At 50.6% G+C, this 17,894-nt stretch overlaps 2 protein-coding genes across 2 annotated transcripts in view; both read right to left on the bottom strand.

Annotated features, from left to right (window-relative positions):
- The window catches only part of LOC107114843 (MTSS1-like protein), a gene marked incomplete at its 3' end in the record, with an annotated part of 101,278 nt that extends 100,640 nt beyond the window's left edge, over nucleotides 1-638 (bottom strand). Inside the window, exon 1 of the mRNA XM_015416442.1 lies at nucleotides 184-638. Within this exon, the coding sequence (XP_015271928.1) occupies nucleotides 184-638 (455 nt within the window). The remainder of the gene's footprint in view (nucleotides 1-183) is intronic.
- Nucleotides 639-3,787: 3,149 nt separating this feature from the next.
- Nucleotides 3,788-17,894, bottom strand: part of VAC14 (Vac14 homolog (S. cerevisiae)) — a 171,456-nt gene continuing 157,349 nt past the window's right edge. Inside the window, 1 exon segment of the mRNA XM_015416443.1 lies at nucleotides 3,788-4,199. Within this exon segment, the coding sequence (XP_015271929.1) occupies nucleotides 4,034-4,199 (166 nt within the window). The 3' untranslated portion in view covers nucleotides 3,788-4,033.

Here is a 17,894-nt window from a genome sequence, read left to right as displayed (position 1 = left end):
CGGGCCGCAGCCGGAGGCTCAAAGCGGGCGGGAGGGCGGGCGGGAGGGAAGGAGCGCCGCGGCAGCTCCTGCCCAAGGAAGGCCCGCGGAGCGCGACGGACCGGGCGCCTCGCCGGGGACCGCAGCTCGTCTCTGCGGCTGGCGACGAGGCGCGGCTACTGCGGTTGCCCAGAGGGGCTTTGCCCGCTTGGGGGACAGGGCAAGCTGCCCTCCGGGGGCTCCTCCGCCAGGCCGGGCGCGCCGCTGCTGGTCCCTGCATCCCCCCAGCGCCGCGCCCCCTCGAAGGCGAGCTGAATGAAGCCGGACTCGCTCCCTCCCCTCGGCTGCCGCATCACAGTCGAGCGGCGACGGGATTCGCCCCGGTGCCAGACGGGCGGCCCCCGCTCCTTGGCAGACAGTCTGCCAGACCCGTGCGCTAGACTGTGGCGATGTGGGGTGGTGGGTGGATGCCCAAGGACGGAAGAGACAAAACGGGTAAACGAACCGACTGGCTGGCTGGGAGCTGCGCAGGCTTGAGAGGCCCACAGCGCTCTTCGGCAGATGGCGAGGCTTGCGGGCCCTCTTGCAACGGACTCCGCGACAGTGGACTCTAGTCCATACTGACCCGATATAGCCTGTAAGGTGGGAAGGGACTCCATTTTCGCTGTGCCGATTGCCTACAGAATGTCCCAGGTGGCTTATTCTAACGCAGAAGCAGTTCGCCCCAGCCAGGGCCCTGCAGCATGGAGAATGAGGCTAAAATGTACCAGCTGCAGAATTTTTCCTAGATTTCAGATGGCTTAGGAGAGGGGGGTGATGAATCAATGTTCCTTCTAAACTGTGGAGTCTTGTGAGCAAACATTCTTCTTTGTGAGCTACTGACATTAAAAAGGTGTGAGCCAGCGATTTGTCTACTGCATCAATTAGTTTGCTCTGGAGCCATCCTTCCTGAGCTAAGACAAATACTTGTGAGCCAGAGGCTAAAAAAACTGTGAGCTAGCTCACACTAACTCAGCTTAGAGGGAACACTGGTGATGATACTCTCGCATAGGCCGTGATTGAGCCATTCACTTGCTCCCACTGCAGAGGGCAGAGGGCCTGCCTGTTGAGTCAGGGCCAGGTAGGAAAGGGTGTGTGACAGACCCAGATCTGAGACCCTGAAGAACTTCTGCCATTCACAGCGGACAAGACTGACCTTCGTGGACCAAGGGTCTGATTCAGTGTAAGGCTTCAGGATCAGGTGTGTCACTGTGCCTCCAGTGTGCAGCCACGCTCGGTAACACAGAAGGCAGGCAGCTTATGAGGGAAAAGTACATCTCTCCTTCAGTAATGTGGAAAGTCTGCTTTATGCAGTAGCTTGGCAATGAAGTAATAGGAGGGGGGGCAGTCTCCAGAATTCCCCGCAAGAGCACACAGTTAATATGTACATGAATCAAAGTACAGGATGATCCTGGGATTTCTTACCACTGGAAAATTCTTAGCTAATGTTCCCTCTAAGCTGAGTTAGTGTGAGCTAGCTCACAGTTTTTTAGCCTACGGCTCACACATTTTTGTCCTTGCTCAGGAAGGATGACTCCAGAACAGACTAATTTAGGCAGTAGCCAAATCACTCGCTCACAACTTTAATGCCAGTAGCTCACTTCCTGCCCTACAACAGTTGGGATAGTGCCAACAGCTGTCATGGGGAAAGCGTGACAGGCCTCTTTCCTGGAGCTACAGAATTTGCAGGGCAGCCGTGGACAGAGCTTGTGAAGCGTATCTTTGACCCCCCCCCCTTTTTTCCAAGGGCTCCAAGTTGCTGTACCCTTTCTTTACCTGGTGGAGGGAGAAGAGCTTCCCTTCGGGCCCAGAAACTGGCACTGCGAAGGCACTTTCCTGATTCAAGCCCTCCCCCCTTCACTAGAAGGAAGAGTGAAATGGCTGGTTCTTAGTGTCCCAGTAATAATTGTGGGGGCAAGAAGAGGCATTCCCCCATTCCAGATTTATCTTTTGGATTAGTTGGTGGGGAGAACATTCCTTAACTCCTCAGGGTCTGGAGGCAAAGTTCAGTTTGGGGAACACACAGTAGATACCATGGCTTATTTTGAAACAGCATCTATTTTTTAAAAATCTCTAGAGCCAGGAAAACCCCAAGACTATGTGAGAAAGGAGGATGATTCCATGTTCCCACAGCTCAGAGCAGAAGACACCCCCCCCCCCGACACTGAGACCTTATAGGGAAGGTCTTCAGAGCTCAGTCCTCTTGATCTTGCCCAAGAAACTGGGGATCTTTGGCTTGTCTCTCTGTGCATCATAGGAAGACATGAAGCTTCCTGATGCAGTTAAGCCACTGAACTGTGTACTCTGACTCCCCAAAGTCTTGAGCAGAGAAAGATATTTCCTACTGCCCGAGATGCTCTTAAGTGGGACCTTCTGTGTACAAAGCAGGCACTTGACCACAGCCCCTCTCCTATCACCAAGTACTGTAGCAAAACACTCCATGTAGATGTCTACTAAGATTTCCTCTTGAGTGGCTTTCCCTCCCACCAGCGTTCAGTTGATGGGCTCCATTGCAGGGGCCAAGGCGCTCCTAAGCTCTTTGTGACTCCTTTGCACACGGTCACTGCGGGCATCTTCTGAAGGGCATTTGCTCCCTTCTTTTTATTTATTCCAGAAACGAAACATGACTGAGGTCTCCTTGTTGCGGGCTTGAGCATCATCCGTGCAATAGCAAATCCACCACCAGTCTCGCTGTTGGGCAAACCCTCCCCTTCCTCACATAGGATTCTTTGCAACATGATCAAGGGGAAAAGGAGAGGTCACGGATCAACTTTTGCTCCAGACTCCTCCCTCCTTCACTTCAATCCAGGACCTGAGACATTCTCACACAATCTAGAGTGCAAAGGTGATTTCTATAGGTCCAGTAGAAACACTAAACCTCTGGCTGCCATTCCAGACTTATAATCTCACAAGTCTTTAAAAAAAAAATTCTGCAGTGATATAAATTCTCCATAACATGGTGATGGCTTTTCAGCTCAAGCTGGTTTCCCCAATATAATATGCGCAAACCCCCCCCCCCCACCTGCAAGTATGGGGCCCTGGGCTTTCCCTTTCCGGGGCTAATAACTCTTCCCTAGCCTGGTGTTGGATAGCTGTAGGTCCTAGGAAATTTCTTAATCACTAAGCATGATTTTATGATAGCTGCTATGTGCTTGGTTTTCAGAACGTTACAGCCTGGCTCAGAACCTCAGGACAGGACCGCATCCTGAATTCTAACAATACCAGTGCCCGTGTGTCCGGCCAGCGCTGCGGCTGCACGGGAAGAGATGCACACACCCAGAAATCAAGTGCCCCCTCTGCAAGGGTTTTGCCATCTCAGTTTTATTTCAATATAAGGGAAGTTTGACACCAGTACAAAGGTTCTCAGTCTAGAAATCCTGTTGGTCTATAGAGATCTATATATACACACACATGGATTTAGCTGGAGGTTAAGGCTGAGCAGTCCATATACGTGATTGGGGGGGGGGCGTGGAAGAGGGGCTTGATGGGAATTAACCACAGGCAGTTGGCAAGTGCAAGCCTGGAGGGGGGGGGGATGAAGTGCTCCTGTCTTCTGCAACCTGAAAGGTTGGCCAGATCAGCTGGGAGAGCGAAGCAGGGGGTGTGTTTCCTGCAGACTCTCTCTTCCCTCTGATGAGAAGCAGCATGAAAATCCTCCCTTTGCCTCCCCCCCCCCCCCCCCCCGTCCCCCCAACTGTACAACGGCAACAGAGACTAGACTGTCACAAGGGAAGGCACCAGTGAAGTCCAGGACTTTGCCCCACTGCCAGAAGAAAACACGTGCTGAAGGGCGGGTCGGAGCGCCTCCTTCCCCCGTTCCTGCAGCAAACTGTGTCCAGAGAGTGTGGAAGGTCCCCTGCACGGGGCAACTGCATTTGCTCACCGCAAGCCAGTTCCGCTGTTCCTCCTCAACCATGCAATTTTAGCAGCATTTGGGGGCCAGCAGCTGGCACCCGGTTAATACCACAGCATCCAGTGTTGCTCCCGCACTCCTCTTGTTCTCTGGACTGAGCCTCTAGAGGATTGCTCTCCGGTCCAGGGTCTCTCCACGGTTGGCTCGCTGGTGCCGGACCTGCAAATGTTTGTTCTGGACCTTCTCGAAGTGCTGTAACAGTTCAGCGTAGTCAATAGCCGTGGTGGCAGTGGACTTCTTGGCAGCATGGCTGGTCTTTGAGTCGTCTCTGAGAAGAGGGAGCAGATGGCATCAGGGGGCCAGGCTATGTCACCATGGCAGCAAAACTAGTGGGGTTTTTTCAACACCTTGGACTTTGGGAGGCAGTCAGCCTCAGTTCCTGACCTGAAGGCAGCACTGCTCAGAATTTTATTTTTATTTAAATTGTGTTCACGCTGCCTTTCCACCTAACTTAGGGTCACTAAGGTGGCAAACAGTCAAAAACATTAAAACCCACTTACATATAGTTAAAAAGAAAAGAAGAAGAGTTGGTTTTTATACCCTGCTTTTCTTTACCTGAAAAAGTCTCAGAGCGGCTTACAGTCTCCTTCCCTTCCTCTCCCCACAACAGACACCCTGTGAGGCAGGTGGGGCTGAGAGAGCTCTTTTGAGGACTGCTCTCGAGCGAACAGCTCTGAGAAAACTGTGACTGACCCAAGGTCACCCAGCAGCTGCATGTGGAGAAGGGGGGACTCAAACCCGATTCTCCAGATTAGAGTCTGCCATTCTTAACCACCATACCAAACACAAATGGGAAGGAAGGCCAGTGAAGGAATATCAAAACCCCCAGAAAAGGATTCACCCACTGACAGAATACAATGATAGAGGGAGACTGATGAATCTACCCGGGGAGGGAAATCTATAATTTTGGTGCCACTACTGAAAAGGCCCTATCCTGGAATGCCAGAGAAGCAAATGGGCTCACTCTGCCCCTTCCAGAATGGCTGTGGAAACTTGAGCTACAGTGTTAGAAGAGTCAAACAACAAATCTATATACTACAAAAAACTTTTTATGTTAAAGTGTTCTATATGTTCCATCTTATAAAGTACATTGTGTATTATTCATAATATTCTAAAACAGGTATATATTCATTACATGCAATACCAACAATAATAATCAGTTTGTACGATCTAATAGCTACCAGTCAATTTACATCCTTTTTACACAACCCCAACAGGAGTTTCTAGAATTGTACACCCGCTTCTCCTTGCTTGAAAGTCTTCTAAAGGGGGAAATTTCCTTTTGTGGTTACATTGAAGTTTAAATTGATGTTTGTTGCTGGTTCTACAAAAGGCCCATTAAACAGCTGATATTCATAGATGGAGCACTCCTGTCTTTCTCAAGGCTTTGTTAAATTGGCACCAGATTCCCTAATGGTAGGGGGTGGAGGAAGAGCACTCATTCCCCCTGGACTAGGTTTTCTTCTTGCCCAAGCATAGTTTTTAATAGCAGGGCAGGGAGACCCCTCCCACTCTTCCCTTTGATGTCTCGAAGCTGATCGCCCACCCGCCCACCTCCCTGCCAATCTGATGATCTCTGTATAGGTGGTCATCACCGAGCCAACTAGACATCATCCATCACTGACTGCAGGCAGTAGCTGCTCACACACTGTGAAGGCTCTGGACTTCCCACTACTTAGTTCCTATGTCGTCCTGGTCACCTTGGTCTGCTCTTCTCTCCACACAGAGACTCTAGCTGGCGTTTCCCAAACCTACTCCACTGAAGTGTAGACAAAAGGCTTCATCCACCAAACTCAGCTAGTGAGTAGCTCTGACGCTCCGGCATCTTGCTACTACAGACTTGCTAGACTTTGGCAAGTTTCTTTGCGTAACTGTTTCTAAAATGTATCTAAGCTTCATTTCACTGGCTGTTTTCCACAGGAAGACAATTCTCTGTTAGGTCTTACTCCTGCAGAGCAATTTGCAATGGCAACTGAGCATCCACAGAATTTTTCAAAATAAATCCAAGCACCAGGATTTCTTATGTTTCCCTTGCCTCAACCCAACACAGCAACAACTCCCCCTTTCACGACAGGTTTCCTTTTTTAAAACCAGGAATTACTAGATTAGAAGAAGGGACGAGGAGGAGGATGGGGGAGGAAGAGATTGGATTTATACCCCGCCCTTCACTACCCGAAGGAGTCTCAGAGTGGCTTACAATCTTCTTTCCCTCCCCCTCCCCGGAACAGACACCTTGTGAGGTAGGTGGGGCTGAGAGAGCTCTTTTGAGAACTGCTCGTGAGAGAACAGCAGTGAAACAACTTGTGACTGACTGAAGGTCACACCAGCAGCTGCATGTGGAGGAGTGGAGAATCAAACCCGGTTCTTCCAGATTAAGAGTCTGTGCTCCTAACCAGTACACCAAAACAATATATTGCCATGTTTCAGTAGTTCCTAGCTTTCATTTTTTTTAAAAAAAAAGTACGGTAATTCTCTAGTCCTTTTCACTGTGGAGTTTTGAGAGAAAAAGTGCAGGCTGCACCTTTTCCCCTTATAATTCTACTATGGAAATAAGGAGAAACTTAAAAACAACAACAACTGGAAACTAGTAGATCAACATCATGTGTACGCTCCAGAAAACATTGCTGCTGTTAGGAAGCCAAGCCAGAGGAAGACATTTGTGGAAGTAGCCACTGTGTGTACATAATCTCTCTCCGCCCCATAAATTTAAAAAACCCTCCAAAATCAAAGAATGCAAAACAATCAAAGCTGCAAAGACCAGCTATTACTCAATGGATCAGAGAGAAGCCTGGAAACTCACTCCATTTCCCAAAAGCCAAGTCAAAAAATCAGCTCTCTGGAATTGGGAAGCCAAGTGTGTGGGTTTGTGTATAAATTTGGAAAACTCCCTTCCTGCAAAGCAGTCTCCTTGGAACTGAACTCAGTTCCCAGGGGAAAGAGAGACCTCAAATCACAAGCCATCAGTATCTTCTGCTTTCACAAGTTCTTTGATGGCTCTTGGGGAAGCCCCCCTTACTTCAGTGAGATGTCTGCTCGAGATGTTCCCATTCAGAGCAAAAGCCATATTCTTGTTTGAAAAGGACTTAATAATGTTGCCTGAACCCAAAATATAGAGTTGGCAACCGAGATGATTCTTCCTGGCTGACCACAATCTTCGTTCTATGACTATTCATTTTAACTATCTGCTGGTAAATGCTGAGGATTCCGGGGAGCATAATTGTGGCACATGAATCACATGGAGTGCTGGCCACAGGTTTGTTGTGAATCAGTTATCCAGAGAACACAGCCTTGCACTGCAGAGCCAGCTGCTGCCGCTGCTGTTACTACTGTTCTTACTGAAGAGCCCTTTAAAAAGCTTCCAAGGAACTCCAGAGGGTTCCCTGAAACACCACTGGGAGGACAAACTGTGTTAGTACTGAGCCCCCTCCCCCACTGACATGAAGCGGACAGGAATCAGGTGTGTCAAGTCTGGAATCGATAGACTACCCATTCCAGCTGGCCAAAGCAATGACTTCAGCGCTGACATTTTCCAGCACTTATCAATCTGGAAATGTCATCAGATGTAAGCCCCAGCTGGCAAAGGGTTTGGCAAAAAATGCAGAGTGAGCTTTGCCGCAGGACAGGTGTGCCAGAGGCAGCAGCTGGTGGCCCAGAGCAGGGGATGGTTGCCCGCTAGTCATCTGGCTTTAAGAAATGCTAGTTGGAAGGAGGGGAGCTTCCCACATAGGGTGGAAGGCCTGAGGAATACTACTGGAGGACAGCAGCACACAAGACCTAGTGCCAGCCAGCTTGGCCTCAAGAGAAGAACCTTTCGGACAACCCCCCCCCCAGGAGGGGGCAGATCCCCCCCTTCCAATCAAAGAGAAAACAAGAGGGTTCCTCAACAGCTGTCCCCCCTCAAACAACTGGCAACCCTGCGTAGTTGGAAAGGTGCGGTGTTCTCCTGTGGGACGTTTTTTTAACCCAGCCCTCTCTGTTTCATCCAAGCTCACAGCCATCAGAGTGGGTCAAAGGAGGGTTCTCGACCCTGGCCTGGGATTTTTGTTTTTGCCGTGGCTAATCCTGTGTGTACTGGGAGACAAAGCGCAGCGCCTGAGCTCTGCCGCGCACTGGGAAAGCATTTCCTGTTTGTGAGCCTCTCCTTTTGATAAGCCCACGGGGTGGCTGTTCCGAGGCTCAGCGGCCTGCAGCAAGCAGCTGGCAAGATGAGAAGGCCTGGCAAGGCAGCGCAGGGGTGGGGGCGGAATCGAAGGCAGCAGCCAGACGGCCAAAGCAGCAGTGCCACACAAGTTCCCACGGAGAGGGCTACTAGACTCGCTCCGTGGTAGTCACAGGAGCTGAGGCTGATGAAGTGGGGGCTTAGACGACTAGAGAGACAGTGGCGATGCGCTCGAGACGAAGCAACAAGAGCATCCTATGGGACGTTTATGAGATCCTATGAGATGGCGGTCAAGGTCACAAAAACACTACGTGGCTACGATTGTGTCTGCGAGCTCTCACCCAGCCCAATTGTTTAGAACAATTCGATCTATTACTACTCTGCCACAGGGTAGACCAAGTGATAAGGAATTGGAGATTGTCTGTGAGGCTTTTGCGAGCTATTCCGCAGATAAAATCTTGGCGCTCCGCCATGATTTCCCCACCACAATTGAGACAGTAAAGGAACTCGAGGCTCCATGCGCATCTTCTTGTCAAGTTCTGGATTATTTTAGTCTACTCAGCCTAGAGGAGGTTGACGAATTACTCTCATCTGTTCGCCGGACCACTTCTAGCCTTGATCTGTGCCCATCATGGCTAATTAAAGCTGGCTGTGATGGGTTACGAGGTGCACTAAGGGAGATCATCAACAAGTCCCTAGTCCGCCCTCTCCTAAAAAAGTCATCCTTGGAATCCAGCCGAATTGGCTAATTACCGGCCGGTATCCAATCTGCCCTATCTGGGCAAACTAATTGAGAGGGCAGTGGTGATCCAGCTGCAGGGTTTTTTGGATGACACCTCCGTATTAGATCCCTTCCAGTCCAGTTTCCGACCAGGCCATAGGAAAACAGGTTGCTTACCTGTAACTGATGACCTTCGAGTGGGTTGGGTGCCTGTGCACGACCTCGACCAGAGAAACTTCTAGAGCTTTGCCTCAAAAAGCTTTTGGCGGGCTCTCTTCCCGCCCTGGGGAGCAGGCACATACTGCGCATGCCTGGAGTGGGGGAGAGAGCCGCCTCCCACTCAGTTCCTTCGACCGCTACCGGTAAGTCCCATCAAGCCAAAGAAAAGTGAATAGGAGATGCCAGCAGTGGGGAAGGCTGGGTGGGATTGTGGTACTGCACAGATGACCACTCAAAGATCATCAGTTACAGGTAAGCAACCTGTTTATCTTAGTTGTGGTCTCTGTGCAGTCCCACACATGGGTGATTACAAGAGCTGAACCAGTTGGAGGAGGGAGCTGGCAGCTGCAAGAGACACAAATAACACTGGTTAAGACACAGCATCATCAGCGGGAAGAAACACCCACGGGTCCTACCTGGGGATGCAGCAGGGTCAAGCGAAGAGAGATCACAGCACCAACTGGCCGAACGCAGCATCCTGTCGAGCTCGAACGTCGAGTGCGTAGTGGGTCACGAAGGTCGAAGGACCACGTAGCAGCTGCACAGACATCCTCCAACGGGACACCAGCCAGGAAAGCGGTGGATGTCGATACCACCCGTGTAGAATGGGCAGTGACAGAGGTAGGAACGGGTTGACGCGCAAGCTCATAGCAAAGAGCTATAGTGGAAGTCACCCACTTAGACAAGCATTGAGAGACGATAGGGTCCCCGACATGAGGGGGCCCATAGGCAAGGAACAGCTGAGGAGATTTATATATAGGCTAAGACCTGTGTAAATGGAAGGAGAGCGCTCTGCGCACATTGAGGCAGTGGAGGGCTCTCTGAGGTGCATCAGTCGGATTTGGAAAGAATGAAGGTAAGACAGGCGACTGGGACAGATGGAAGGCAGAAACGACTTTAGGCAGGAAAGAAGGATCTGGTCTAAGGACAACTTTCTCCTTATGGAAAATTGTATAGGGGGGGATCAGCCCAAAAGGCAGCTAGTTCCCCTACTCTGCGCGCAGTAGTAATCGCTACAAGGAAGGCAGTTTTCCAGGAGAGTAACCTGAACTCGGCCGTGGCCATGGGCTTGAACGGCTTAGACATCAGTTGAGTGAGAACGAGAGAGAGACTCCACGAAGGCACCAAAGGCTTCCTAGGGGGACAGAGGCGGAGGAGACCTTTGAGGAACGACTTGGTAAGGCAGTGGGGGAAAACCGTGGATCCCTGTATCAAGGGATGACAGGCCGAAGTGGCCGCTAAATGGACTTTTAAAGATGAGTATGCCAGGCCAGTATTTTTTAACGAGACGAGATAGGAAAAAAGGAGAGACGACTGGAGAGGATCAAAGCACTGATCAGAAGCATAGGACTGGGACCTCTTCCACTTCAGAGCGTAAGTGGCACGGGTAGACGGCTTCCTGGCAATCAGAAGGACTTCGGACACTTCAGGCAGGAAGGCTAGTGCAGGATCTTCCAGGCCGTCAGTCGGAAGAAGCCGGGATAGGGGTGGAGGACCTTTCCTCAAGCCCGAGAGAGGAGATCCGGAACGACAGGAAAGGGACGGAAAGTCTGGTCAGAGAGCCGAAGAAGGTGAGGAAACCAGACTTGGCGCGGCCACCACGGAGTGACTAGGATGCAGGACGTCGAATCGGCTATAATCTTTTGAACGACCCTGGAGATCAAGGGGAATGGAGGGAAGAAGTGAAACAGAGTTTCTGTCCAGGTGTGGAGAAAGGCATCTCCCAGGGACCGAGTGGATGGTGGACCGCGGCTGAAAAAGCGGGAGCATCGGGCATTGTGTGCAGTTGCAAAGCCGCCTACGGCAGGGCGATTGAACTTGAGGAAGACAGGTTTCAGGTATCGAAGGTGGATGGACCATTCGTTGTCCAAAAACTGGGAGTGACTCAACTGATTGGCATCTATGTTTTGAGTGCCCGGGATGTGGATCGTGGAGAGTGTGATGGAGTGGTGGATGCACCACTGCCAGAGATTGATAGCTGCCTGGCAAAGACGAAGGGAGGCTGTCCCGCCCTGTTTGTTTATGTAGTAGACTGTGGTAGTGTTGTCGGAGGAAACCCAAACGACCTGGCCTCGAAGGACAGGAAGAAACGAGCGGAGACCTAGATGAGCGGCACGCAGCTCCAGGATATTGATGTGAAGGGCAGCTTCGCAAGGAGACCAGGTCCCTTGTGCCAAAAGGGTTCCACACTGGGCTGGAGATCGACACTTGCGGAGGAGGATGCCGAAAGGGCATGCAGGAGAGCAGGTGCTGTGGGTGAGACCACCAAGAGAGAGAGTCAACAACAGGGGGTGGGATCGACAGGATTTTGTGCCACGGACTGCGGAGAGGGTCAAAGGCACGGAGAAGCCACAGTTGGAGGGGACACAACCTCAACCTGGCATGACGGACGACGAAGACAGTAGACGCAAAATGCCACAGGAGCCTCATAATGGACCGAGCAGATTGGCGGGGAGAGGTCTGGAACTGGGAGACCAAAGTAAGTATGTCGGAGGCCCTCGAGTTCGGGAGAAACACGGTCTCGAGGTTGGTATTGAGATGGGCACCCAGAAATAGAAGGGCCTGGACAGGTCGGAGAGACAACTTGGTTAGGTTGACACAAAGCCTGAGGGCACGAAGGAGAGACAGGGTTGTTTGGACATCTTGGAGGAGCTGGTGTTGGGTGGAGGCAACAAGAAGCCAATCGTTGATATAGGGATACAGGGCAATCCCCCAACGATGGAGGTCTGTGGCCACCACAGCCATCAGCTTCGTAAAAACCCTCGGGGAAGTGCAGAGTCCGAACGGAAGGACCCGATATTGATAGTGTGCGTTGCTGACAGCGAAACGCAGGAACTCTCGATGCTGTGGACGGATAGTGACATGGAAATAGGCGTCCAGGAGATTGACAGAGGCGAGCCATGCCGCCCGGCATGTATGGAGTGACAGAAATGAGGTGTGAACACACAGGCAGTCAAAGAAAAACTGAGTGGGAGGCGGCTCTCTCCCCCCGCTCTGGCCATGTGCAGTACGCGCCTGCTCTCCAGGGCGGGAAAAGAGCCTGCCAAAAGCTTTCTGAGGCAAAGCTCTAGAAATTTCTCTGGTCGAGGTCGTGAGCAGGTGCCCAACCCATGTGTGGGACTGCACAGAGACCACGACGAAGATCAGAGACGGTCCTGGTCGCCCTCACAGACGATCTCCAGAGGCATCTGGATCGGGGCGGTATGGCAGTGTTGTTGCTGTTAGACTTCTTGGCGGTGTTCGACACGGTCAACCATCAACTACTGATCCACCACCTCACCAACACCGGGATTCAGGGGTTTGCCTTGCAGTGGCTCTCCTCGTTCCTTCAGGGTCAGGGCCGTTGGGGAACAGCTATTCTGAAGGCACCCACTGATTTGCGGAGATCTATATTCAACATCAACCTTGCTCAGATTGCCCAGAGTCACAGACTGGGTTGTCACCAATATGTGGATGACACTCAGCTCTATCTGTTGTTGGACAGCCAGTCAGACTCTAGTCTGGGAGATCTGGACCTGGCGTTGAAAGCTGTGGCTGGTTGGCTTAGACTGTGTCGACTGAAATTGAATCCGATGAACACGGAGGTCCTGTGCCTGAGTCGGAGTGGGCCAAGGTTAGGGATTCCACTCCTGACCTTCGATGGGGCACCATCAGTGCCAGCACCGATGGTTAGGAGCTTGGGAATGCTCCTGGATGCCTCCTTAACAACGGAGGCCCAGGTAGCAGCCACTGCAAAGTCAGCCTTTTACCATCTGTGGCTGATTAGGCAGTTGGTTCCCTTCCTTGAACGCAATGACCTGGCAACAGTGATCCACACAATAGGCACCTCGAGATTGGACTACTGTAATGCTCTCTACATGGAGCTGTCTTTGTCCCAAATCCGGAAGCTGCAGCTGGTGCAGAACGCAGCGGCCAGGCTGTTGTTGTGTCTCCCTATGTGGGAGCACATCCAGCCTGCCCTAAATGCACTGCACTGGCTGCCTATAGCATACCGGATTCGGATCAAGGTGCTGGTTCTTACCTTTAAAGCCCTATATGGTCAGGGACCTACATACCTAAGGGACCGCCTTTCCCCACATATTCCCCAGAGCACTAAGATCGGGGTCCCAAAACCGTCTGGCCCTTCCAGGCCCTAAAGAAGCCAGGATATCTACATATCTAAGGGACCGCCTTTCCCCACATATGCCCCAAAGAGCACTTCGGTCAGGGATGCAACATCGTCTGGCGATCCCAGGCCCCAGGGAGCCCAGGCTCACTGCAACTAGGGCCAGGTCCTTTTCAGTGGTGGCTCCTACCTGGTGGAATGAGCTCCCGGAGGAGATCAGGGCCCTGCGGGACCTTTTGCAGTTCTGCAGGGCCTGCAAGGCGGAGCTCTTCCACCAGGCTTTCGAGTAGGAGCTGCCACTACCACTACCATTATCATAATCGGTATACCAAGGGATGGCCCTATGAAGACCAAGCTGTGACCTCGCTGTGGATCGTCACCATCGAATGGGGACGAGTAACATCTATGGGTCTGTTAACCTCCTTATCGCTATGCAATATTCTTGGGGTACTATCCTGTTAAAGTTAATAGATTGACACTATTGAGCACTTTACTTGTGATGTGATATTTTATTCTGTTTTTATCCTGTTTTATGTGAAGGCACTTGTTGCTCTATTGTAAGCCGCCCCGAGCCCGCTTGCAGAGAGGGCGGGGTAGAAATGTAATGATAAATAATAAATAAATGAATAAGAAGGATAGCTGTGATGAGGGCCAGGGCCTTTTCTGTGGCGGCCCCGCACTGGTGGAATGAGCTCCCGGATGACATCAGGCCCTGCGGGATCTTTTACAGTTCCGCAGGGCCTGTAAAACGGAGCTCTTCCACCAGGCCTTCAATTAGGGTGCCGCCTTCCCAATATTGAGGCCCTGGCCCCAATATCAACACCAACTTAAGAATCAACAGCCTAGCAAAAACCCAGACTATGGTGGTAGTTGACTACTTGGATGCAGAGAGAATGTCGCCATCATTTATGATGGTACTAGCAGCTTATGATGTGTTTTATTTTATATGTTGTGGTTTCATTTAAATCTTGTGTTTTAACATATTCTGCTGTTTTAACATATATTCCGTAAGCTGCCCTGAGTCTGCCTTGGCGGGGAGGGCGGGATACAAATTAAATAAATAGAAAGCCTCTGCTCGTTCTCCTCTCAGTGCCAGCCCTGAGTCAGTCATCTTATCAGATTCCCCCTGCTTCTGCCTCAAGAAGATGTGAAGCACACATCCAGATCAGAGGCAGATTCTTTCGAAGCTCTGCCTCTCTGGTTGGTTTTACTGACAGTGATGAGCTAAAGCAAAGACACGGAAGATGGATGGATCCGCCGAGCCTCAAGCCAGAGACAGGAACATGCAGGTTCAAAGACTGCCTGCTCCCTTTAAACTTTGAAGAGAAGGTGACCTAGATGCTGATGGATATAGATCGAAAGGCACATGGTGCTCCACTGGCCCAGATACTGAGGAAGGGAGAAGAAGTGGCTCATTCTCAGCTGCCTCAGATGCACTACTGGCTGAAAACTGACTGCCTTTCATTGGCTGCTCCACTGTGATGGCATGGAATGATCACAAACACCTCCAAGTAAAACAGAACATTGACAAATCTCAGCTGCTGAGAAGGAAGGAGGGCAGTTTGGTTCAGAAAAAACACTGCCAGGGCCTGAATACAGGAGGAGGCTGTATGCTGTTGGCTGGGTGCGGCGGGGTGTGGAGAGAAACCCAGGCAGGGACTGCTCAGTGCTTTGAAAGGGCCTTTGCCCTTTCCTTGGCTGCAGATCTCTTGCCTATGACAACAAACAGGTCAAGAAACACAAAGATGAGGATTACAGTCCCCTTTACTGAATGGTGCAGAGGTCACTGGACTAAATAGACTGAGCAGCTCCCTGTGTACAATCTTCATAATAATGTAGTCACAAAATCAGGAACTTATGATAACTATGAGGCAAAAGAAGGTTATAACTAGGCAATAGAACAGAATGGCATTTCTCATTAACTCTGCTGTCTCCGTCATAATAAAAGGTTTGGCCACACCCCAACCAGGTATACTTGGAAGTAAGGCCCCCTGGGTTCAACATGACTTACTTAAAGGTAAGTATGCACATGGCTGCCGGAATCAGCTTTACAAATACACAAAGCTGAGAGCAGACTACTGATCTCCTGCCCCAAAAGTTGTCTGAACACAACAGCACTCTCCCCCCGCCCCCCACTAACTACAGAGGTTGGAACAACAAAAGGAAACTATCATCTGGCTTGTTCTTGAGTAAGTGCCACTTCTGGGCACAAGAAGACTCCACCAACCAGGGCCACACAAGTAAGGTCTGGCTTTAAAAAGCTCATGCTGAAAATAAAGACTAACACAGAATCTAAGGTGCTACCAGACTCTCTAAACTTTGAAGAACAACTTCTTTGGGCCTTTCGAATACCGGGATGTGTGCAGAATCTGGTGCCGATTTGGGCTCTGAAGTGTTTCTTGCTGTTGCTTGTGGTTCTAGTAAACCAGTATGAAATGTTTGGTGAAATCTCTGCAGTGGCAGGAAATCGGAGAGGGCTCCCATTTGTCAGGAAGCACTTTCCCCCTTCTGCAAAGCAGCTAATGCCTCTGAGGCCAAACTGTCCATGATCTCTCCAGACCAGTTGCTCCTTCCATTCCCTGCATTCTTGGCAAAAACAAATAAACCTAATGCTTTGAAAACCTTTATTTATTTATTTATTTATTTTATTAAGGTATTTCTACCCCGCCCTACCCCGCAAGCGGGCTCAGGGCGGCTTACAGGGGCATAAGCCCAACATAAAATTTGGGAAGTAAAGCAAGCAAACATAGACAGATTTGCCCGATTAACTGTTGAGTGCAGAATGTGGGCGCTGGGTAGCTTTTTTGTTATTTTTGGGTGCAAAGCAACCCCAGTCTGGCTTGTGCACAGTAACAGCTAATGATAACAGCAAGCAAGTCATGAAAGCCCCCGGGAGTGCAATCGTTGGGAAAAGTGGAAGCAAAAAAGGCATACAAAACTTGCAAACCTGTGTTGGCATATCCTGACCCAAGAAAGGGAACCAACTCTCTTGATTCTGTCTCTCTCTCTTTCCTTCTTTCCCTTGGGGTGGGGAACCAACCAGCAGCATCTGCACCAAACGTCTTGGAAACTCATTTTCCAAGTGGAGAGACATGAAATACCATTATAGAACAGTCCAGTCCTTGGCAACCAACACAAGGACATTGCAAACAGTGGGAAACAGAGATTATGGGTTTCCAGAGCGATGGAAAGACTTAGACGATGCCAGGCATTGCGTAAAGTAAAATCCACACTAAGGGGAGGAAGACGGGGAAGCACTGACAAGGCTGCTTGGAGCAACTTCAGCCAAAACGTGAAGGCAGTGCCTCTCCCCCCCCCCATTTGTTTTCCGCGGAGACGGCCTCTCCCACAAAGCTGTAGTGCCTCACTGGGTGGACGTCTGCCAGGCCTGAGGCTTGTGCTTCCTCCTCAACCTTGTCCCCATTTGAGATGCCAGCTAGCGGGCAGGCAGGGGAGCCATGACGACTGGCCTGCTGCTGAGGGGCTCCCCACATCTCCCCTCATTTCAAGTCTGACAGGAGACAGATTTCTCAGCTGTATGCTGGCTTGGCTTAAGGAGTCCCCAAAGACATTCTCTTCCTGTTTACGAGGATCAGAGCAGGACTTCTGCCTTTGATCCAAGAAACCCAGAGCAGGGCTCCAGGCCCAGGAAAGGTTCAGGCTAGGGAGACGGTGGCTGGCTCAGGGACACCCTGTGAGCTTCACAGGTGACTTGCTTCCTCTACGGCTGTGCCCAGCACTTTAGCCACACAAAATGCTCTTTTGATCCCCTTTCGCGGAGCTTCTGGATCTGAACTCAAAAGTGCTCAGACAGCAAATGAAAATCCAGTCCTAGAAGAACCAAACATCAGAAGCCTCTAAAAGTTACAAAACCATTCAGTACAGAGTGTGTTGGGAGGGGTGGTGGCGGCTGATTCTGATGGGTTTGCATTACCTTTTCATTTACTGCTTTCTCCCCAATGGGAACCCAAACTGGCTTCTCTCATTCCCCACTCCTCCATTTTATCCTCACCACAACCCTGTGAGGTAAGCTAGGCCGAGAGGGTGTGACTGGCCCAAGGTCACCCAGTGGGCTTCCATGGCAGAGTGGGGACTTGAACCTCGGCCTCCGGTATCTTAGTCTGTCACGGTAATAGGGGTGCGCATTCAGAGCTTCCTGAGCCGAAAATATACCTGAAAAATTTGACATCCCAAAAGTATCTGAGATTTTCAGGACAACAAACAAAAATTCCCCCAAAAAATCCCGGATATTTTCGAAAGCTCCTACCCTGCCACAAATTGTGTTAGTCTTTATGGTGCTACTGGACTCTTGCTCTTTTCTGCTGCTGCATACTGGATGGCGAGGGAGGTCAAAGGTTTGGATGGATAAGGAAATAGTTTAAGCGAAACTTACCTGATATTGCAAATTTATAGTACAATACAGCACATCAGTCTCCCACATCAAACAGCCTCTCTCTTCCACAAACTTTAGCTGCCTCTCCCCAATCCCCTGTGTCCTTTAACCAACTCACTGGCAAACAGGGCCCAACACAGCCATCCACTACCACCAGCTGGCCACCCTTGCGGTGCCTTCTCCACACACTCTTGGAGGGCATTGTGCTCCCTTCCTTTGATGGGGTTCCACTGACGCTTGCTGACTCAGTCAAGAGCCTAGGAGTTATCATGCACCTAGCATTATTGCTGGAGAACTTAATTCAGCTAAAATAAAAATGCTTCCATCCTCATTTATACCCCATAGGTGGATCCCTACCTTGATCCG

Source organism: Gekko japonicus, unplaced genomic scaffold, assembly GCF_001447785.1.
Source record: "Gekko japonicus isolate JY-2015 unplaced genomic scaffold, Gekko_japonicus_V1.1 scaffold1955, whole genome shotgun sequence".
Taxonomy (NCBI): domain Eukaryota; kingdom Metazoa; phylum Chordata; class Lepidosauria; order Squamata; family Gekkonidae; genus Gekko; species Gekko japonicus.
This window is presented reverse-complemented; position numbering and strand designations above follow the sequence as displayed.